A 23542-nucleotide genomic window follows, 5' to 3' on the forward strand; every position below is an offset into this window, starting at 1 on the left:
GTTTAGAAGCACTGCTGAGCTGGATGGACCTCAGAATTCATTTGGCCTGCAAAACTTGTTGTCCTGTCATCACGGCCTGTATATCAGAAATGCTGAGGTATCTCTTGGTTAAACCCAGTTGACAGTAACATTTGGACCTGTGTTTTAAAATATCTGAGATGATTTGACTGTATTTTTTTCTGTAAATGTTATTGTCCAAAATATTCTGCGCTTCTGTTAGTGAGGGATAGGTCTCTAATGCAAAGGCAGTCCATAATCAAAATATCCTGCACAATACCAGGGTGACATTACATGCATTGTACAGCAGAAGCAATTGAGGTAGAGGATTGAAATGACCTGTCCCAACAACACAGGAAGAACAGATCAAAATACAAAAAAAAAAAAAAAAACGATATGATGTTCCAGAGCTTACTTATGACTGCAAAACTGATTCCCTTTTTTGCTTTAAAAGCCTTTTGAACTTTCTACTCAGGTGTGGGTTGAAGCAAATCTTTGGAAAGCTCTATTGCAGCCATGCTGAATTACAGCTAAGCCAAGCCACATCGATTACACTTCACTGATATTATGCCACTTCAGCTGCAGTTATGTTTGTCTGATGCTTTACCAAGTTAGATCAGATTTTCTAGAATGTTGAAGGCACCACATAAGTCAGACACATGCGTTATGAGCCCATAAGACAGCCACAAGCAGTAGCTAGTATTAGATGTTAAACAGTATTTAGAGCCACTTGGCAAACCTCAGATAGGTCCAGTCGTTGTAGGTGGATGAGAGCTTGCAGAAGGTCATTAGGTTCCTGATGGAGGAAATGCTGCTGAAAGGCAGAAGAGGAAATGACAGATTTAATGAACTGTGGTCACAAAGTGAACTACAAAGAGCAACCAGACTGTATGTTCTGCTGCAAGAATGATCATGGCAGAACCAGGCTCAGACAACCTCCATGCAGTACCTGATGGCAAGACCTCTCCAAACCAAAAAGCATGAGGGGTGACACTTGGGGGAAGAGTCTCACATTAATAAGAAGAGTGGCTGCATTTATACAGGCAGTGACACTCTTTGAGAGGTGCTGTTTGCTTTGGCTTTCACCGTGGGAAGGAATGCCAAGATTTCTCTTGGCATTCACCAGACACCACTGCATTGCCCATGAGATGGGAGGTTGCAATATCAAGGGCAGGTTGTCAAAAGCTAGATAGATCTAGGTGGAATCTCAGATAGGCATGAGAAGAAAGGAGTATTTCCTGCTAGTGGGCAGGATTCACCGTGCTGCTCAGATCCAAGGAAATGAGCTTGCACTTCTTGTGCCCAAGGAGGCAATAGGACTAGTTTGGCACAGTAGGACTAGTAATGGAATCATGACAGTGTGTTCTTAAGCACTGCTGCTCTACCTGTTGTTCATAGAGGGTTTATGCTCTTATAGGAACAGCCAATGATTATATGATTTGAGTGCTAGAAAGGGCTCAGAGAGACACTCAGTAAAACATCAGGTAATGAAGTCAGTCTTGTCGTGGATGACAAACTAATGCACAAGCACAATTCTTATGCAGAATTAAAAGACGCAAGAGCTGGATCTTGCCTGCAAAATGAGATTATTAAGGCCAATTTTGTACTTTAATCAGATGACACACCATCTGAATGGAGGTAGTGCTATGCATCAAGAATGATCGCAGATGCTTATAAAAGTGGACATTCATGGATGACATGACAAACACGGAGATCAGTGATGCAATGGACAGCAGTGCTGGAAGCAAACTGTCCAGTGGACCAAAGCTTTCTTTTCTTGGAGGAAGACCATCAAATGTGAGCCTTTAACACAATCAGAAATGCATGGAGGTTCACACAGCCCATGCACAACTGCTTTCAGCCTTACTGTTACAGTGCTTTACAGTATGCAAGTGGATCTTCAGCTGTATCCAGTCTTAAACATTGTTCATGTTCAATGGGATGCTGTCACTGGTGAAGAAGACTTCTGCCTTCTCTTGCCTCAGTGCTTCACTGAAGCCTCTTTCTGGAGAGGAAAACAAAAATGTTGGTGTTTGTGAGCGTGTTGTTGATCTTCCACCATAACAAGCTAGCATCAAAAGGGCAGGGTGTGCATGAAGGGGTGAGGAGAGCCAAGCAAAGCAAAGAGAAGGAGGGACCTTCCAGTTCCTCCTTCATTAGACTGGCTTTTCTTCTGACAGGTTTGGTCTGGATCAGCCATAAATGAAGAGCCTGCTGCAGAAATGATGAGCTGTAAATATATGTCTGTGTTACCCAAGATGGGTGTTCCATGAATAAACAAAGAGATGTCAATTGGCTTTAATGAATGAAAAAATAAAATAAAATAAAATAAAATAAAATAAAATAAAATAAAATAAAATAAAATAAAATAAAATAAAATAAAATAAAATGAAAAAAAGACACCAAAGCAGCTACAGGAAGGGTACAGCTGAATGATAACTGGGTTGGGGTCTGTCCAAGACCTTGTGTTCCAAGAGTCTGTCTGTGAGAAAAAGAAAAAAGTGATCACACTGCAAGAAGCAACTGCTCGTATTGGCCAGCATGGCCCTAGTTTTCCCGGGCTCTGGATAGTCCCTGGCTATCTGGTTCATTTTAACTGTGTAACTCTGCTGAAGTGTCTTTGGCAGGGTGTTGTGTCCCCTGAGGTGTGCAAGGCTGGACCTTCAGCTGTGCATTGCAGCTGCTCCTGAGGGACTGGGAGACCAGTTAGAAAATCAGCATATTCCACAGAAATGCAGAAAATACCATACGTCTAGGACCTCCCGAGGTCCAGGAGAAAATGAATGCTCAGTCTGATTTCGGGCCAGAGTTTATTCTACCATTTGAGTCTATGCTCTATCACCCACAATGTCAAATATTTACATATTGTTTCTAGTCTGATCTGTCCCTGCTTGAGATCTGATCACTGAATCTCTTTGTGACTTTTCTCATCCAAGGCTTAGGAGTCTGTTGCCATTAAACCTTTTTTTTTTTTTTTCCTGATAAATATATTTACGGTTTATGATAAGGTATCTTAATTTTCTTTTTTCTCCCTCCCCCCCCCCTTCTTAAATGCTAATATTAGACTTGACATCTACTTGGAAATGCCCTATAACAGCACTTCCAGAGGCTGAACCACTTCTCTACTTCCTTCCATCCTACCCACGCTCCATCCAAACTCCACGGGGGGACTCACATGGATGTCATCATTGTGATTGGCCTGAGATGTTGCTGCTCAGAGGTAAATGACTCAGTCTGGTTGGGGTTAGCAAGATGGACAGCAACCTTACCAGGGCTGCACTCACCTGTACATATTTTTAGGTGTATGTTCATCCTGATGCATCCCGGAACGCACTTGTGCTGGTCCAGGATGCTTTTCTAGGCGAGTTGCAGGAGAATTTGCCTGGGCTTGTGAGCCCATGGCAGGGTTGTTGGAAAGTCCTGGAGCTGGGAATACCCCTTTACTGTCCTCTCTACAAAGTGGGCAGGTCAATGGGCCAGCTGAAGTGGAAAGCTGGATCTGGACTCTGATCCCAGCCAGATTAATTAGTGTCAGATTGAATATCAGGCGATATTCAATGAGATATTCTGCAAAGCAGAAGCATAGGCTGATGCCACACTGAAGTCTACACTATGGCTTAATGTGAGAATTTTCAAATCTGTGTAATGCAGGGCAAATCTGAAAACTAGAATTTTTCCAGTCTAGTCTCCTTGGGTTAGCATGGGGACAGTCTAATTAGTTTTTTCTCCATAGAGTTTGTTTTGTTGTTTGTCTAGAGGATGTTTTTTTCTCTCCTGTGGGAACAGAATCACTCCTACAAGGTGCCTTTTGTTGCAGAACAGGATTCACGCTGCAAGGGCATCACAGTGCAACCTTGTGTCACCAGCCCTGTTGGCAAAGATGCTCTCCTTTTTACAGGAAGGATGGAAAACTGGAACACCTTCTTGGAGTAGAGACAGGGATCAGTGGGAGAAAAAAAAAAAAGAAAAAAAAAACACACAGCTTTTGTTTTCATTGACTGTGCCTGCCTGAATGGAAAATCCAGGCAAGGAGAGTCCAGAGTCCACAGATCACAATGCCAATTCCCCTGATTTCTAATTTTGGAACAAAGTAATCGTCACCACTGCTTTTCTTAAACACTCCCGACACACACGTTTTCAGAGCATGATTTCATAAGGGCTCGCAAAGGGAGGGCTCGAGAACATTTGCATGCAGAATCTAAGAAAGAGAAACAGTAGTGCAAATAAAAAAACCAGTGAAGTAGGCCAAATACAAGCCTTTGTTTTTCAGGTGAGCTAGAGAGCGGTGGCAATCAGCGTTATATTAGAAAGCACTGGTTTAAGCATGCAAAGGGATTCGTATTTTCTTGCAGAAGGTCAAAGAAATAAACCCAACCGTCACTGATTTAACAGGAAGGTGCTGGGAGTAAAGAGGTCCAGCGTCCTGGGTCTGTGCAAACTATTAATCTTGCCACTAATGTAGTAAGAATTACAGCAATATTGTACACTTTGCACCCTCTATATCTACACAGCCCAGAAAGCAGGCCTAGGCTCCTTTGCTTTTTCCCTGCTTTCGTTTCACCCTTGGCGTATTGAGAGTTTCAAATCTTCCCTCTTCTGTTTATTGATGGTGTTTCTGTTTGGTGGAAACCAGCCTCTGTTGCCAATGGGAAATACAGCTGCAGCCTTTTTTTAGCCAGTCAGGCTTGTATGTACATTAAATAAGACCTCTTTAGGTAGCAATGCAAATGGGTGGCTGTCTAACAGCTGAGTGAGGACAGGAGGATGTCGTTGCAACAGCTCGGCCCAGCTTAATGTCAAGCAAGGTACCATGGTGGGGAGAAACTCGCTGCAAACAAAAGAGAAGCCAACTGCATGGTCTGTTCTTCTCCAAATGAAGGCAAAGGTAAACAGGGAAGGTTTGTGAAATGGATTTGTAAAACGCCTTCTTTTTTGGTATGATAAAAGGAGATGCTTGTTCCTATAGCACGTGCACTGTAAGCTAACAGTGTTTTCCCTGGGTGCTAGCCAAAGTTTTGGCTCTGCTTTTCTTTCACCAAACATGAGCCCTCTGAGATGAGTCACTGGTTCTTCTAGAGGGCTGCAGTCTGGTGAGCCAGGAAAAGGAGCCCTCGTAACACAGACAGGGAATCAGGAGATTATGTGTCATGTGAGTCACATGGGAAATCAGCATCATTTCCCTTAGCCAGCAAATGCAGATTGCATGCAAAAAAACTGCTGGCCTGGAAGAGTTGGAAATAAAACCAGGACTCCTGCTCAGTGGGACCTGTGTGCTACAACCTCTGATGAGCATCTAACAGAGCGTGGCTGTGATTCCGTCATTCCAGTAATTCAGATGCTTAAGGGAGCTGCAGCACTTCACTTTCATAAACTTCAGTTCCCAAATCACCACCAGGTCTTTGACCCCTGCTCCCTCCTCACACACATCAGGAGAGTCAGTGGAGTTACACAAGGAACAGGACACGGCTAGAGACCTCCGAGAGGGAACCGAGAGAGAAATGCAGTTATTTGTGTTTCCTCTTGTTATGAGAGCAGTTAAAGGAAAAATACATACATAAATATAAACACATTAAAATACATAAATATATGCACATTCAAAAAAGATCCTCGGGGACAATTTAGTGAGTAAACCAGACTGAGTAAGGGCGATTGTGGGTGTCCTGAATTATGGAAACTATAGGCTGAGGTGAGTCTTTTCACTTCAACCACACTGCTCTTGGGAATGGGAGTCAAAGGCATCTGCCTCTCGGAATTGCCAGCTCACCTGCTGTTAGTCAAACCTGCCTTGACTAAGCTCCCCGGAAGGCAGCCTCGTGCACGGCTCGGCAAGGGTGCTGCTAGGCTGCATACTTGGCATTTGCAGGATTAATAACGCTCGGAGCCAGGCCTGCAGGGCTCAGCACACCCTGCGTGATAGAAAAAAAACACAGATTATGGGGATTAAAAAGAGGGAAAGAAAAAGAAGCAGTAAAATGTGTTACCAGTTTGGGCAGGGCTCTGGTGAGGGAGACTGCAATGGAGAGAGGCTGGAGCCAAAAAAGACCTGAGTTTTGGGGCACAACTGGGGGAACTGGAAACCCCTTTGGACTCTGCAGGCTGCCCAGCCGCTGAGGGAGCCGGGACTGGGGGATCCATGACTGGAGCAGCCCAGGAGGATCTGCCATGCCAGGAATGTGGGGATCCAGAGCGGGATGGAGGGATTTGGGGCGGGCTGAGGGGAGCTGGGGCAAGATGGAGGCGGGAAGGTGCCTGGTTGTGCCAGGCTGGAGGGAGCTGCGCTGGATGAGGTGGGAGCGGGTTGACCTGAGGGCCGGGCGCGGTGGCAGCGGAGGCCTCATGTCGGTGCGGAGGCCCCATGTCGGTGCGGCCGGCGCTGTGCCCGCTGCGCAGCAACCTACGCCTGCACGACAACGAGGTAGGGCCACCCGCCGCCCCACCGCCTCCCTCGCCGCCCGCCGCCTCGTGCAGAAACACCCCGTGCCCGGCTTTGCCCCCTGCCCCGGGTGACAAAACCGCCACCGACATGGCACCCCGGGCGTCTTCCTGGTGCTGCACTGGGCGCAGGGCAACAGCGACCACGTCGTCCCGCTCTACTGCTTCAAGCCCCGGCACTGCATGGGCACCCACTGCTACGGCTTCCCCAAGACGGGCCCGCACCGGCTGTGGTTCCTCTTGCAGAGCGCGAGGGACCTGAGGGAGACGCTGCAGACGAGGGGAAGGTAGCGGAGCCCGTCGCGTGCACAGAGAGTCCCGTTTTCTTTTCCTTCTGCTTTTCCATGCACATCTACACTCCAGTCAATCCTGGTGGATGCTCCGGGCTCTGATGATGGCCCGTCCCAAAGAGCAACAACCCTTCCCGTGTCAGGCTCTCCCTGGACCACTCTTCAGGCTGCCACTTGCCCTTCAGGCCTTTGCTTTCTTGGCTTGGACACTACAGATGGTTTCCACCTTGAGTGTTTTTCATGCAAAATTTGAGCATTTGTCCTGCAAAATGATAACTACACCAGCTGCTGTTGTGTCCTCCCTTCTATCCCCTCCCTCCTCGGAAGGGTTTCCCTAGGAGTTGGCTTCAAGCCTGAGGCAAGCCAGCATGGACCCAGGGTTGCGAGACTGGAGAGCTTGGTTTGTTCAACCTGTCCCACTAGAGATATCCTCTTCAATGGGCTATGCTACGGGACGGGGACCTTCAAGGATTTCCCTTTCACTATGCCCTGGAAAAACTCCAGGAGTCATAACTGGGTAGACCAAGACCTGGGAGTTTGCTCTGGCAGAAACTCTTCATGACCCTCTCCAGCAGCTTCTTCAGGACAGATCTCTGTTGTATTACACCATGGTTTGTGTGTGTGGGCGTCTATACGAATAAACAACAACAGTACCACACTTAATTCAGACTAATCTTTTGTGTTTGCAGTACGCTGGTCTTGAGGAAAGGGAAGCCGGAAGATGTGGTCCATGATCTAATTACTCAGCTGGACTCCGTGAGTGTTGTGGTTTTCCATGAAGAGGTAAAGGAAAGGTTTGAGTGACACTGCTTAAGGACAGAATTGGTGAGGTTTTTTCCACAAGCAACATGCTGGTTTTGTACATTGTGCAGAGCTTTTCTCATGTGTGGCATTGGTAAATGGGGGAACCAGACAGTACCCAGAATGAGAGTTGTGTAGGTGACTGTCCTTGCTGGATGACAGCAGCTCTTTGTCAATGATCACTTGCAAGTGCCGTGCTTTGAGGAAGGAGGAAGAGCAGTTTGTGGCAGCTGGCTTCTCCTCCAGTTTGCCGCAAGATGCTTTTTCTTGGCTTCTTCTCTGGCGTGGGAACCAGTTGCTAGGAAGCGAATTGTATCATGACTAGAAAAGGCCATCACCTGTATTTAAGCAGCTGTCCACCAGTACCTGGAAACAGGAGGCCAGTTCCTGGCTGCAGGGCATTGGGCTTGTCCCTGACCTGTCTTTGTTGAGCTGAGTTAGTGGTTTGCCTGATCCAGAGCCTGTTGAATTCAGTGGAGGGTTTTGGATCCAAACCAAAAGGCCAAAAAGGCTATCTGCACAAAAACAGCAGCATAAACACACACACAAACACACACACACACAAGTGTATTATAAAATGAATACCCTCATACCCTCAGTGTTATCAGAGCCTGAACCTGAGAGCAGAGTGTGAGGCAGGAAGCACTCTATGACCTGCACACCAAGCACCCCTCTTGTCACAGCTAAGACCGAGCAACCTACACATCCTATAGTGCCTTGCTACATGCAATATGGGATGTTGGTGTAAGAACAGCTATATGGGGTTAGAAAAAAAAGGCCTTCTAACTCCCTAGTCTTTTTCCTGACAGTGGCCAATAACAGGCACTCAAAGAAGACTATAACAGCAAGGTAAGTCTGCAAGGATACTTCCTCTGAATACTCTCCCGCCTTCCAAGAAGGTGGAGCTCAAAGACTGCTTGAGGAAGAGATGGTGTCTTAATAATCAATACGCCTCAATTTACTTCTTTTCCATATATTTGTCTGGTCACTTTTCCAATTCATGTAAACTTCTAACATCTGGAGTGTCACACCGCAAGGATTTCCACAAGCTTTCACTGCATACTGGATAGTGAAACAGCCTCTCATAATTTTGAATTTCCTCTTAGTAGCGTTGATTTTTTTTCATCTGTCTCTTTTTAGAGAGTCTGGTCTCACTTATCTGCTTTACATGGGTGCCTGTGGTTGGTGGAAAGTATTCCAGGACATCTTGTCAGCTCCCTTTCCACATCTCCCTCCGATTCTAGTGTCAGGACTAGCAGTAGAGAGTTCAAACACTAGTTGGATTTGGCAGAGGAGATTGTTTGCATGCAGCTGTCTTGATGGGTGAAGGTAAATGTGGAGATGAGGGAGGACAGGACCAGGATCTGTGAGTTTGGATCAGGAGCGATATGTTTGCATGAGGGAGCTGAGGCCATGCAGCCAGGTCTTGCCGTGTCTTGTTCTTCTTAGGCTACGAAGGAGGAGCTGGATGTAGAGAAGGGGCTGTTCCAGGTGTGTGGTCAGCATGGAGTGAAAATCCAGACGTTCTGGGGATCCACACTGTATCACTGGGATGACATCCCCTTCAAGCCTCTCACCAGGTAGGATGCTCCATGATACCCCTCACTCCTACCTCATTTGTTGCTTATTGCACTGAACTGCTCAGGGTGGATGTAGCCATCCAATTCCACTGGGAAAGGACTGTAGTGCTGTTGTGCTGTTTTTTACATCAAGCGGAAGAGGCAAGTTCATTCCTCTCTACCAAGAGCATTTGCTCGTCAATTTGTGTTGAGTGACTTGTTTGATCATTGACTGAGGGATTGATTTCTTCTCCTCCTTCCACCAACACAGTTTGGATACTCAGTCTGCAGTGTCCTGAGACCTTGTGGCTTTAGACTGGATTGCTCTTTTGCCCCATGGCAAGCTCCGTGGCCCCATGGCTACATGTAGGTGTCTATGGGAATAGACCTCTGTGTGTGGACTCTTCACCCTTGGCTCCTGCAGTAATCATTGGTGATCTAGTTGGTGGAATTGAGTGATTCATGTTATCTTATAGAGAATCCACAAAACAGAACAGAAGGATCGGGGCATAAAAACGCCTGTATTTTCCCTATTAACTGTAAAGAAACTGGTGCTGTGTGGAGGGACTAGGATAGCCTTCCCCCCAGAGGTCTGATGGCCCTGTTAACTCTGCAGACTGCCTGATGTCTACACTCAGTTTCGAAAAGTTGTGGAAACCGAGGCAAAGGTTTGGCCAACACTCCGCATGGCAGATCAGCTCGAGCCTCTCCCTCCAGGGGTAGAAGAAGGATGTATCCCTACAATGGAGGATTTGGGACAGAAGGGTAAGAAAGCTTAATTTGGCAGTTGCCCCATGAAATATCTACTGAGAGATGTCTCCTACTGAGCATCAGAGGCCCTCCAAGACAGTGAGAGCCCTTCAAACTGTAACTCAGTGTCTGTTTGCTCATACATTAAATCAAAATGTTGGCAGGTTGAAGGTAAAGTCCCTGCATGGAGAAGCTGGGGTAGCAAGCCCTGTAGCAGAGTGGAAAATATCCTTTTAATCAGTAATTTTGAACGTGTTTGAGGTGGCCCTTTGTGTTTCCAGGCATCACTGGGCACAATCATTTATTTTCCCAAAGCCCTAATGATGAACTCGTCTGGTTTTTATGCTCCCTGCCTTAGAGCTGCTTCCGAGAGCTGATTTTTCTTGGTAACAAGCTGATGTTTCTTTTCTATGGCAGATTTTGTAACTGATCCACGAACAGCTTTTCCCTGCAGCGGAGGAGAGACTCGGGCGTTAATGAGACTGCAGTATTATTTTTGGGACACGGTAACTCATACATTTCCTTGTCTGCATCCTCCCCTATGTACATACGGCTATGCAAATGGGTGAGGCTGCAATTTCATTTCCTACAAAAATTTCCTTAGCTCCTGTATAGCACTTTACAATGGAGAGAATTAGCCTGATATTAGTTTTTCAGAAAGAGAAACAAAGAAGAAGTCATCCAAGCACCAGGATTATAATTTAAGCATTTGGGAACCCAATTTATTGGCCAACAGACTTAACACTTTTTTTTCCTCCACCAGCTTTTGGGAGTCGGGACCATCTTTGGGCTCCTTTACCTAGATTTGTCCTTTCTTCTCTCCCTCCCAAAGGTCAGCAGCAGTTTAGCTCCTCCCTAGAGGGACCACTAGCAGTTGTAACCTGTGCAGACAAGAGCATCAGGGAAACATCAGGCATCCCTATAATGCCCTTTGCATTGGCAGTGGGGTGTCCAGAGCATCCGGATATCCCAGCAACCCAGATTCCTGCAGCTGAGTGCCAGGCGCTGCAGGACACGGCGGTGGCCACGGGCGCCAGCCCCAGCAAGCGGTGCCTCTAAGTGGGTTTTTGATCCAGAGTGAGATCTGTGCAGGCAGGGAGCAGCCCGGCCAGCCTCGTGGTCCTTGTAGGAACCCATGTGCCCCGTGGCTAGTGACACACATCCCCCAGCTAAAAGGAAAGCTGCCGCTGAATTCCAGGGTGCTGGAGTTTGGCAGCCCTGTAATCCCTGCAGGCAGCCATGAGAGGGAGCCTCCCTCTGCCAAATTGGTCTGGCTGCCATGAGAGCACGAGAGAAAGCCCCTTCTCCAGCTATGTTCACTGCTAACATCTTCCCTCCTCGCTCCTCGCACAGAACCTGGTGGCCTCTTACAAGGAGACACGGAACGGACTGATAGGAGCGGATTATTCAACCACATTTGCGCCATGGTAATGATCACTATTGTGAGACTTTAAGTGTTCTCTCTCCACCCCCTTCAAATTGATGTTACCTGTTAGCTGAACACTTGTGTGACAAGGGAGACGCTCTAAGTCCCATCCCTGGCATTTTCTCTGGGTAGAGCAGTCTCAGAGCGGCTATTCACTGCACTCTCAGCCAGGGGTTCCTTAGGATTTTTTAAGCACAGCAATGCTGTGCCAAGTGCCCAGCGTGCTGTGCTCGGGGATGTGGACAGGGCACTGGAGAGACATGAGACTCGTCTATGACTTGGTGCTGCTTTTTGTGTATCAAGAGCAGCTCAGAGCGGGCAGGGACAAAGTGAGGCTTTGCAAGCAGCAGAACTAAATTTGGTCCCGGCTTGCTGAATACTTTGGGCCAACTCAACTTGTCTTGCTGCTATTGCATTTTTCTGTGGAAATGCAGAGCTGCTTCTGACTATTATTATTGCAAAAGGAGCTTTTTTGATGAGTCTGATGACTTCTAATTAGGGGCTTTAATCTCCAGCAATGGAAAGAATTAATTCCAGACTGAACCTGCTGCAGCAGAACTCACTTTACCCTAGTGCTGAGAGCATCTGCAGCTTTTCCCTTACAGAATTAAGATGTGTGGGTTTTATTTTTTATTTTTATTTTTCTCTAGGACTGCTACTGGTCAGGATTTCCTATTTTCAAGCTTCCTGCGTTTTGGTGTCTGCAGTGGATGGCTCCACCTGGTGGCACTTGAGGTCCCAGGAGCGCCAGCACTGAGGAACTTCTTTATCTGTGGTGGCCTCTGATCCCCCTTTCCCAGGATGGTCATTTATTTGCCCAGAGCAAACAGAATCACAGAATCCCAGAATGGTTGAGGTTGGAAGAGACCTCTGGAGATCATCTAGTCCAACCCCCCTGCTCCAGCAGGGACACCCAGAGCACGGGGCACAGGGTGACATCCAGACGGGTTTGAAGATCTCCAGAGAAGGAGACTCCACAGCCTCCTTGGGCAGCCTGTGCCAGGGCTCTGACACCCTCACAGGAAAGAAACTCTTCCTCACATGGAGATGGAACTGCCTGTGTTTCGATGTGTATCCATTACTACTTGTTCTGTCGCTGGCCACCAGCCCTGATGTGTCTGTGTCCAAGTGTTCTTCTGTGAGAGGACCAAGATCAGAGCTACTCAGGTTGCAAACAGTCATTCACGTCTCACACTGGCCATTTCTACATGTTAGAGCTTGTCGACAGTTACGGAAGGGCTTTTCAGACCCCTTCCTTTTTTCTTCCAAAATCCATCAGAACATTAAATGTTTCTGTGAGCTGTTCTGAGGAGTTACATTAAAATACATTTTGGGAAAATCAGGGTTATTTCTTGACTTTCCCCTTTCCTAACCCGTATGAGATTTTCAGCAAGTCCTTTGCCTTCTGTCAGCCATGGTTGTTCTGATGAGATGCTCAGGTGCTGCATGATAAATGGGCTTGCAGTATAAGGGAAGACATACAACAGGTTAAGCAGAAAATGGAGGAGTTGAAATCTGGGGTCCCTTTGTGGGTTTTGGTGCAGTGACTAACATGAGAAAGTCTTTCAGGCAAAAGCTGGCACACTTCTGTAAAAGTTTGCTACTCTTGGTAGCTTGGGGACTACCATAACATTCATCTAAGGCAGGAAGGAAGGATGGGGATTTTGTTTTCGCTTGCAGTTGCATAAACACCATATGACTTTACAGAAGACATTAGGAGTCCGTGGCAGAACCGGAGACTTTCATGTAGCAACTCTAAGCCCAAAACTGCCCCTGTGCTCCCTCTCTGCAGCTGTCTGTCCCTTACTGCATTTTAACCATCTCCCTCCCGCTTCCAGGCTGGCCTTCGGCTGCATTTCACCACGCTACATCTACGAGCAGATCCAGAAGCACGAGAGGGACAGAACAGCAAATCAGAGCACATACTGGTACGGCCCTGCATGATCACCCTGGCTTATTTCCTCTGAAAAGCAAACTGGCATCTCATGCACAGGACAGAGTGATTTATTAATTATCTCCATAATTAATGGAGGTTTTCCTGTGCCTGCTGTCTGGTTTCTCTAGGCTGCATTGCACTTCTGCTTCAGTATGGATTTATTAGCCCGCTTTTGGCATCCAGAGCTTTAGGCACTTTTTAAGTCGAGATTATTAGCGCTAGTTGTCTTTACCATTGCTGGGAAATTGTGGTTCATAGTTTTTAATATTGATCTGTCTAAATCAGCAACATGCCTCTCTGAATCATTATAACGAGATAGATAAGAAGGGGGAAAAATGACTTGCAGATGAAATCCAAAGGATTTCCCATCACTGTGATGTGAGCAGAATTTCACCCAAAATTTAGCATCTCAGCAATGGTGTGACTTGTGCAAACTGCAGCGTGTCAGAAGTGCCACCATTCTTTTTAATAAAAATTGTGTAAATCTGCCTGTTCTGTGCAGGTCTATCAGCTGATCTCATGGGCAAGGGCACTGTAAACCCAGGTCTGAAAAATGCCTTTAAGTCCCTTGCAGAGGGTATTGCTTCTGTCCACACGGAGCTGCTAGGAATGTGCTGACACGCTTGCTGGGTTGGAAGTGCAAAGCTGAATGGGGCCCCCACCCTGCTCTTCACAGAATTATATCCCAGGAGGGATGGATCAGAAAGTTTTCCTGACATTCTGCTCTCGCCCTAGAGCTGAGGGAATGATCACTGTGAATTTGCTTTTCGCCATAGTTCTCCAAGTGCGAGCAAGATTAACGGGTCTGAATACCCCACCTCTGTGTTGTAGGGTCCTCTTCGAGCTGCTCTGGCGGGATTACTTCTGATTTGTGGCCCTGGAGTATGGCAGAAGGATTTTCTCACCAAGAGGTGCATGTGGGTCACTGTTTTTGCAGGGGGAAGGGGCAGCCATACAACAAGGGAAGGAAGAGAAGAGCCTGTGAGTGTCATGTTGTACCAACACTCTCCTCATAGCACTCACGTTACTGCCTTACGATGGTTCCGTGTTGGAGCGGCAGGGAAATGTGCATTATGTTATCAAGTGTCCTGAAGGTGAGTTTATTTGGGTATCCAGCCCGAATATCCAGTCAGGGAGCCTTGCAGCCATGTTGGGCCGATGCTGTCCATGTGATTTAGCTGCCCACAGTCAAATACATAGCATTTTTCCTGGCATCCAGATGTTGTTCCAGAGAGACACGAGTCTCCCGCAGGGCCTTTCAGCCCCTATCTTGGATGCCTTGGGCATCTCACAGGGCACTGGATACAGACAACCGAAACTTAGGTCCTGAGAGCCAGGGCTGAGTCACCCCTGCACTTTCCCGGTGGCTCTAATTGCCATGAGGCCCCTGCAAACACAAAGTCTGTCCTCGACCTGTTCCTACCCAGCCCCAACAGCAAGTTTCCTTTCCTTCTACCAGGGACTTCTGCCAGGTAATTCTGGGCTCAGCGCCTGATACAGATAAGAATTTCATATCGGTATTGTCTTGGGATAAAACGGAATGAGGCAACCCTTGGTAATACTTGGAAGGAGAAACAGATCTCTAAAGCTTGTTTCTAATGTCACTGAGATCACTAGCCCCTTCCTGAAGCACTGTGTGTCTCTTGTTGTCATTCTTTTATTTATAACTGCCCATGTCAGCACTTGTCTTCACTGGCAGTTCATTTCTTTCTTCAACAGGGCTGCAAGGCAAAGAGGTCCCCTGGAAGAAGGACCTTCAGCTCTTTGACTGTTGGAAAGGTCAGTAGAGATCACAGTTTTGCTCAGGTTTGCACGTTGCCTGCATGCTCACACATACCCAGTGCTAGCTGGGATTGACACAGGGGGAACCACCAGCCTGAACTGTTGCTGTCACTTAAACTGTTGTCACCAAACAAGAAACCAGCCCCTCTGTTCAGCGTGAACATGTTTCATTCTGCCAAGAGGTTTTGGTTGGAAAGTTCAAACCATCTCTAGAATAAAACTCAATTTCCATTACACCCCACAGGTCTTTAATATCCCTGCTTTTCTTCAGCTTTTGTTTTCACATTAATAGCAAAGATAATATCTCAAAACAAGGAGGCACTATCAGATTAATCTATCAGGATCTGAAATACGCAGCTATCTATCTTTCTTCACTTTAAAGTCAAATGTGCCCATTTGCACAGAGGTACAATAAATCTTTTTCTTAACTATGAAACAGATTCTCTGCTTCTCATGTACTAACCCTTGGGGACTTGTCCATTATTTCCTTCTTTATCACTGGCCCCCTTTCAAGACTCTTTCTCAGCCCATTTCCCAATTGTATATTTATTTTGCTCACATTCCACCTAAGGCATTACTTTTCCATTCTGATGATTTTTCTGCGCCTCGTTTTTTCTTCCCTTGCCAAAAAACCTCCTCGTTTAATTTCCTATTTAATATCTAGTGGATCTTAGTGGCTATATCCCAGCTAAACCCCACAGAAATCCCTCCCGGAGAATGCCTTCTCTCTCCTGCTGCCTGTTGGCGCTGCCTTTCCTGCCTGCACGCTGCGAACGCGGGAGCACAGGCTGGCCCCGAGCCCCGGCCGTGTCACAGCACCCCGGCCCTGCGCCTTTTGTCCCTGCAGAGGGCAGGACGGGGGTTCCTTTCGTCGATGCCAACATGTCGAACGGGCTCCATGTCTAACCGAGGGCGGCAGAACGTCGCCAGCTTCCTCACCAAGGAGCTGCGTCTCCACTGGAGAACGGGAGCAGAATGGTTCGAATTCCTGCTGGTAAGAGCAGCCCCCTGCCTGTCTGGGGGTGTTTGGGTGACCGACAGGATCCGATGAGGATCCTCTGCCTCACACGGATACAGAAGGCGGTCAGTACTTTCCAGGATGGTATAAACACAGGTACACATTTATTTGCATTTTATGTATCTCCCAAAGCTTGTGTGAAAAAATCAAGGAGATTTGCTGCTGTGAAGTTGCCATCAACCAAGACGTAGGTGCAGCGAGGAGTCTTCCAATGATGTTTTTGTTCTTTCCTGTGCAGGGTTTCAAAACCCTGTCACACTTGAGAAAACTATAAAGCGTAAATCATCCTAACAATGCTCTGATTTGTTCACCCCAGAGGACAGCCCAGAAATAGAACACGAAAATAAGTGCATTTTGGCCAGCGCAGGCAATGCTGGCACAGCATCTTTGCATTGATCTCTCTGGACAGGGAAGTCTTCTAGCCAAGAACAGGCAAGTATTGACAATGGCTGGATTAGCTTCCAGAGGCCTCCACCCTGGCTGCAGGCAGCCTCTTCACCTCCATGAGTCAGGGGCCTCCTTGCCAACCCGAGCACCAGCTCAACGTGTTTCTCTTACGCCAGTCAGCAGTCACACAAGGTCAGATAGAGCAGGGCTGCTCCCTCATCTCTGGCCTTTATAGCTCTGTCACCAGAGAGTCTGAACAGCCTCCAGGTCACAGGCCTGGGCAGGAGAACAGCTCTGTGTATCTTTGCTTCTCTATCCCTCAGTGTTAGTAGCTGAGTTGTGAAAGCTGATGCTGAGAAGCTGAAGTTCTTCAGCAGAATGGTACAGATGCAATGAGACCAAATGTTAGTGTCATGTTGGATTTCTGATCTGTGAGGTTCAAGAGGTTGATAATCAGGAGATTTTCCGGTCACTGATATGGTTAGAAGTATGAAGCCACTGTTTGAATTAAAAGATCCCTTTGGTTAATGTAACAGTTTGGGGCTTCCTTGGGACTGTGCCCTGGCTGCAGAGATCTACAGGGAGACTTGGCTACTCTTGCCATTGCTGTGACTCACACGTGTGCCCTGAGGAGCAGTGAGCTGCACAGTGTGGTCAGGGCTCCTCCAGGGTCCACCAGAAAGCAGAGTAGGTAGCTTCATGCTGTGGAGATGTTATCTTTTCCACATAGGATGTGAAGCACACAGCTCTACGTGGGGTGTCTTTCAGAGCCGTTACTGGCTCCATTTCACAGCTTGATGCCCATGAGCAAGTCTCTTAGTCAAGACCACCAGGGATCAACAGTTGGGCAGCAGAAAGTGAAGCTGCACTCTGACCAAAGGGCAGTGTCACCTCCCTCACATGGGAGATCTGCTCACTTGACAGGCGGACCCAGAAGAACATGGGAGCTTCCAGGTCTTCCTCCCCAGGTGAGAAAGACCTGGATGGTCTCATGCTGGAAAGAAGTGCCCTGGGCTGATGCTCTTGTTCATACAGGCATCAGCAGCCTTGCTGGAGGCCTGATCTGACTGTCTTTGCACGGGGCTTTTCAGAGAGCCCCAAGCAGCAGCTCACTGCTGCTCTGCAGGATATCCTGGCACTGGCTGGTCCTTGTTTCCTTCTATCCCTCCCTTTCAGCTTTTGTCATCCTGATCCATTGCTGAACAGCTCCAGTTCCTTAACCTGGTTGCTCCCATGGAGTGAGGCACAGAAGGCAGCCCTGAGTGTGTGACAGGGAGATGGAGGGGTAGGAAACACAGGTGGCACAGGCCTGAAACTGGGCTCCTGTGGCTCCACAAGGGGAAAACGATGCCTTTTCCATGTCTGATCCCTTCACCAAAGGCCCAGGGGTGTTTGCACGCGCCTGTGAAGACATTTGCCATCCACCCAAGACAGGCACAGGGACTAGGGAAGCTCTCCAAAACCTGCTAAACCTGAGGGAAAAGGCTGGATCCCTCTGCTGTCCCGAGCAGAATCCCTCTCAATTCTGACTTCATGCACAGGGTCAAGCGCAAGGAAAGAGGGGAAACAAAGAGCAGAGAATGGCAGGAAGGGGCAAGGCCGAGGGGGAAATGAGCCCTGGCTGCGTCTGCAAAGGAAGGGGCAGGGGGCCAGGCACAGCCCATTCCCCTGCGCCCAGGAGAGCCTCTGCGCTGGGAAGTGCCACCCCGTGCCCTGGCTGCTGCCACCGGGAGCAGAGGACACAGGGAGCTTGTGGAGCCAGGCCTTGCAGCCTCCTCATCCCAGGCTTTTGCAACACGGACACCTCTCCTGGGAATCCCACACCCCGTTTGATACCACAGCTGTTCCCCTGCTGAGCCACGTTTGAATTGCCCTGCGACTGTCAGGCTTCTGCTGTTGGGTTTAAGCCTAACTGAAAGAGACTGGGCTGGGCTCTTCTCTGCCTGCTACAGAAACCTTGTCTCCATTTTACACAATCTCTGAGAGTCTTTTATTTATTTAGACGTTAGAATAATTTGACCACATGGGTCCTACTGAGGATGTCACGAGAACTCTAGTGTTTCCATAGTAAAACTCTGCCAAATCCTGGTGTGTTGAAGTTCATGGCCTGATGAAGGTTGAGTGTAGCAGGGAAATGGCTGCTGTGGTGGTGCTGTTTGCATCTTCTTGCACTCGGTGTGGTCACTCTGTATAATCTGAGTAAAACATTTCTCCAAACTGCCCAATAGGATCTGCAGAGTTGATTTTGCTAGTCCCGGGCATCTGGGTAACAGCCCAGGAGGATTTTTTTTTGGCAGTATTTGAAATGCTCTGGGCTACTGAATTTGCAGTAAGAGCACTCAAAAGCTGGGGGGGGGGTCACCAAAAGTATTTGAAGTCTGACACTTGATAGCAGAAGAGAAGGATTAAAAAAAAAAGAAAAAAAAAAGGGAGAGACAGAATTTAGTTGGACTTCACCCATCTTGCTGGGTCCATGAAGTGAGATACGCTGTCCCCAGCTGTGCAAAAAGGCCATGCAGCCTGGTCCTCCTGATGGGCCTGTGCAGACCGCACAGACAGCCTGATGCCCTGCAGGCAGTTCCCCTTGGAGAGAAGGAGAGGACGGGCAGAAGGTCACCAAGGGCAAGCCCAGCTCCTCACAGCGTTTCACAAAGTCCCAGGATGGTTGAAGCTGGAAGGGACCTCTAGAGATCATCTAGTCCAACCCCCTGCTCCAGCAGGGACACCCAGAGCACGGGGCACAGGGTGGCATCCAGGTGGGTTTGAAGATCTCCAGAGCAGGAGACTCCACAGCCTGTCTGGGCAGCCTGTGCCAGGGCTCTGTCACCCTCACAGGAAAGAAGTTCTTCCTCACATGGAGGTGGAACTGCCTGTGTTTCAACTTACACCCGTTACCCTTCATCCTGTCACTGGCCACCACAGAGAAGAACCTGGCCCCATCCTCCCTGCATTCAGCCCTCAGGTACTTGAACATGTTAATCAAATCCCCTCTCAGCCTGCTCTTCTCCAGATTAACAAGCCCAGCTCACCTAGTCTTTCCTCATATGACAAATGCTCCAGTCCCTTAATCATCTTCGTGGTTCTACGCTGGACCCTCTCCAGAAGCTCAATGTCCTCCTTGTACTGGGGAGCTAAGACTTTCACTGTTTCCTTTTGCTTAAGGTGGACTGTGACGTTTGCAGCAATTACGGCAACTGGCTCTACAGCGCTGGCGTCGGCAACGACCCCAGGGATGACAGGAGGTTTAACACGATCGAGCAAGGCCTGGATTATGATGGCAGCGTAAGTCCCGTCTGGCTGCTTTACAGTGAGCAGCACCAAGGCACCACATGGGAAACACGAGCGCTTAACCAGAGTGCTTGTGTCAGACATGACGGGTGAGGGCAGCACTGTAAAGGGAAGTGAGTACTCTGCACAAAATAGCTAAATCTCAGTTTCAGGTCCCTTTTTGTCTCGCAGGGAGCACACAGGGGTCTTTTTATATTCATACGTGATAGTTCTAGGGAAGAGAGACCCATCTACTGTGTGGACAGGGCCGCAAGAAAAGTGCTTTCGTCTTCTTGCCCACAGCCAGGCGGGTTCCTCCCTGCTGTGGGAAGGAAGATCTGATGTTTACGACCTGCTGCTGTCCCCAAAAGAGGGAGGTGCCACGTAAGCCCTCCTTGCCATTGGGCCATGTGGTTGGGCTTTCATCACCTCTTCTGGGTAGCAGCCGCATCAGTATCTCACGCAGCCGCTTCTTTGCACTCCGAAGCGATGGACGGGACAAACGGAGCAGCTCTCCTGGTGCCAAGAGAGGGGCTGGAGATTAGATGAATGCCTGGGACGTCTGTGGCTCACCTGTGCAGTTGGTGGGAACAGATAAATTGCAGTTTCCATGTGTTCAACTGCCTTTACCTACCAGGCTATCCTGCTATATCAGAGTTTAGTCCTAGTTGGGGACACAGCAGTGGTGTTTATGGGAGACATTTAGGGGTGAGGGGGTTCATCTTGCAAAGCACAGAGGTGTGTGGCTGAGTCACCCTGCTGTCCTTCATGGTCACTAGAAAGAAAAAACATCTTGAAACAGCATCATTCTTGGAAAGAAAAAACATCTTGATAGTGACTTCATGTCACCCTGTCCTGAACAGGGCAGGTGAACCAAGCCCCCAAAGCACCTTGGCCTCTCTCCGTTGCCTGCAAAGGGAGCTGGGAGAAGGGCCCCAGCCTCAGAGTGTCTGTATTTCAGCGATAATTCTGTGTTGAGGGACTAAGGCCTGACTGAGGCAACTGAAGCAATAGCTTCCTCACCTAGAAACCAGGCTTTTTTCGTTCGTGTTGAAGAAGGCCTTTGCTGGGACACGTGTTTGGGTCTCTCCTGAGTGGATCCCGTCGCTGTGGTGCTGTTTGCAGGGGGATTACGTGCAGCTGTGGGTCCCAGAACTGCAGGAGCTAAAGGAAGGAGATATCCACACACCCTGCGCGCTGAGCAGCGCCCCCCTCTCCCAAGCAGGAATAACCCTCGGCGAGACCTACCCGATCCCGTTGTGACAGCCCTGGAGTGGAGCAGACACATCGGCCCCAGGCCTGTGAGTGCTGGGAAGGTTTGGGGCATGGGGGGCAGGAGTCCAAGCAGCCGCTCCGCGTCTGTGAATTCCGCTGTTCTTTTCAGATATAAAGGGAAGAAATGGTTTCATCCAAAGTCATGGAAGAGGCTGGTCCTGCTCTGCACAAGGACTGTGCAGCGAGGGTTATGCAGCTGTGCCTGTTCTAATGAATTAAACACACCCAAGGCACAGGCCTAAGCACTGACCTGCTGTGACACAGGCTGTTAAAGTGCCACCGTGTTTCCTGGCGCTGCTTCACCTGGAGCCAACCAGCACCTGCAGGACCATGCCCAGGCACAGCCTGAGGGTACCCTGTGCCGAGGACTGTCACAAAGGACAGGCTTGATGAACCCCTATGGACAAAAGCTCTGCCAGACTAGTTGGCCTTACAGCTATAGAATGGACCCATCTTGCCCCATTTGCTATTTTGTGCATAGTTTTTATTACTCAGTTCCTTTTCCTCCTGCACATTCATAATGCCAGATATATCAGCTGTGTTGACTGGTGTAAATGTTAGCTGCTTCTTTGCCCCATTGGTCCTGCAGACCTAGCAGGGCTTAGACAGAGAGTACAACCCCCATGGCATCATTCCCCACATCCTCCATGGAATCATTCCCTGCCCTCCGGACACCACCAAGCCTGAGGTCCCCAGGACAAGCCCCAAAGGGTTGAGTATCTCTGAAGGCCTCCACTGGCCTAACCACCTCCTTGCACACATGGGCAGAAGGGAACCCAACGTGGTGCTCTATTCCCATTCCGTGTGTGTGGTGGGAAGTAAAAACAACTAACTCGCTAACTTGCATGTGTTAATGAAGACCAGTGAATGTGGGAACTGCAGCCCCTAGACTTCACTTTTTAGGTCCTTTAGAATGGTGGCAGATGGAGATGTGGATCCTGTGAAGTGCCAGGCATGTGTCAGGCGTGTATCTATTGTTGCTTTTCTTGGTGGAGATGGGTAAAGAAAAGTGCTCTGTCAGTCTCGGAGCAGTGGTGGTAGAAGGGAAGAAGGAAGGGGAGAATGACACTATTGCGTATTTCAAGGGGTTTTCAGCATTTTGTCTTTCCCCACACATACTCCCTGTCTCCTCTCATGTGGGGATATTTTGTAGAGGCTGAGATTTAGTTCCGTGAAGAATGAAATGAGTTTCCATGTGGGGTTTTAATTCCACGGCCCAGTTCCAAAGTTCTCAGGCCAGATTCCTTTGACATGAGCAGGAATTTTTGCTGAAGTGAGGACATCCGCTTCCAGCCATGCTACCCAAGAGCCTGGATTATCATCCTCTGTTGAAGAGAGCATAGGAGAGCAGACAAACGACTTGGTGAAGGAACCCCTTGGGGAGGCACCAGTTTGACGCAGTGATGAAAATCTGACAAGCCCTTTAGTTGGGCAGGAATTTCATTCCCATCCGCATCATCTTGGGCTCTGTGTGGCTTTCACTGCCACTCCATGCTTGTGAAATCCTAATGCTCTGGGTAGTACTGAGTACTGTAGTAGTACCAAGTAGTACTCAGTAGCTACCCAAGAGGGACCTCCATCCCTGTCCCTTGAACTAAGTATCAAATAAGACCTATATCCCTTTTTACTACTCTGGAGGGTAAAAGTGCCACAGGAACATGTTGTTGATCCCTACTGCCTCTGATCTGTGATCAGCTTTGCTCTTCAGCATCAGCAAATATCTCACCATTCATCCTTCTTTTGCAGCAGGGCCCTCATCCCAAAGGCAGGAAAGGACCCGCACACCCACCGATGCAGCACAAGGACAGGGGCATAGATTTTTACTTTTCTCGCAAGAAACATCTATGAGGAAGTCCTCACCAGAGAAAAGAATGGCAAATTTCCTTGAACCCCAGCTGTGCAAGAAGTAGGGCTGCAGTGAAGAGGAACCTGCCTCATAATTATGTTTCCAGGAACATCAGCTGGGCAGAGATAGTGGGAAGCTCTGCATTAGCACTGACCATCATGATCTGATACTTTTTTTTTTTTTCATTTCAGGGCTTAAATTGCTGCTGTGAGCTCTTAGCTAGCTTGCACTCCAGAAGTGCATGCTGAGGGTCTGGTTCCTGTAAATAATATGTCACTCTTGAGTCTGCGAAATGCTTTGGCTGAAAGGGGTTGTGTAACTCTCATTTAATTAACCAAGATGGTGTGGCCTTTCTGTTGTGAGGGTCTTTTTCCAGGCCCCTTTGCTTTGCAGTGGAGCTTACGGCTACTAAAGCTGAATTTCAACATCTTGTAGCATGCTGAAGAAGATGTGTTGTTTGTGGAGCTTTTAAGTGGAAATATCGGTAACTATTTTTCTCATGCTATATTTTTTTCGCCTTGGAAAGCTTTAAGCACACTGACCACTGTGCAATTAAACCTCCGCAACTGGAATATTTCATTTTCCTGATTCTCGCGGGCGCCGCAGGGATCCCATAGAGGCAGCGTGACACTTCAGGGACTGTTTGCGCATTGCGTCATCCACAATGCTTCGAAAAACAACAACGAAAAGTTGAAGTTTTCCTTGAAAACGGGTGCGGAGCCACTGAGGCACGCGGTGTTTTTTGGGGGTCGTTCTCGGAGCCGGGCGCTGCGGGG

The 23542-nt window shown here is 48.3% G+C and overlaps 1 protein-coding gene across 1 annotated transcript; it reads left to right on the forward strand.

Annotated features, from left to right (window-relative positions):
• Positions 1 to 6352: 6352 nt before the first annotated feature.
• LOC104578293 (cryptochrome DASH-like) lies at positions 6353 to 22943 on the forward strand. Its single transcript, XM_088534762.1, is given in 16 exon segments — positions 6353 to 6412; positions 6523 to 6716; positions 7409 to 7502; positions 8970 to 9100; positions 9696 to 9844; positions 10247 to 10335; positions 11183 to 11256; positions 13094 to 13183; positions 14023 to 14102; positions 14911 to 14970; positions 15821 to 15857; positions 15859 to 15967; positions 19541 to 19660; positions 20771 to 20894; positions 20897 to 20946; positions 22667 to 22943. Coding segments are annotated over 16 exon segments (1563 nt in total). The 3' UTR covers positions 22769 to 22943.
• The last annotated feature ends 599 nt before the right edge of the window (positions 22944 to 23542 follow it).

Source organism: Tinamus guttatus, unplaced genomic scaffold (assembly GCF_059628265.1).
Source record: "Tinamus guttatus ecotype Peru unplaced genomic scaffold, ASM5962826v1 Tinamus_guttatus_pri_ptg000599l, whole genome shotgun sequence".
Taxonomy (NCBI): domain Eukaryota; kingdom Metazoa; phylum Chordata; class Aves; order Tinamiformes; family Tinamidae; genus Tinamus; species Tinamus guttatus.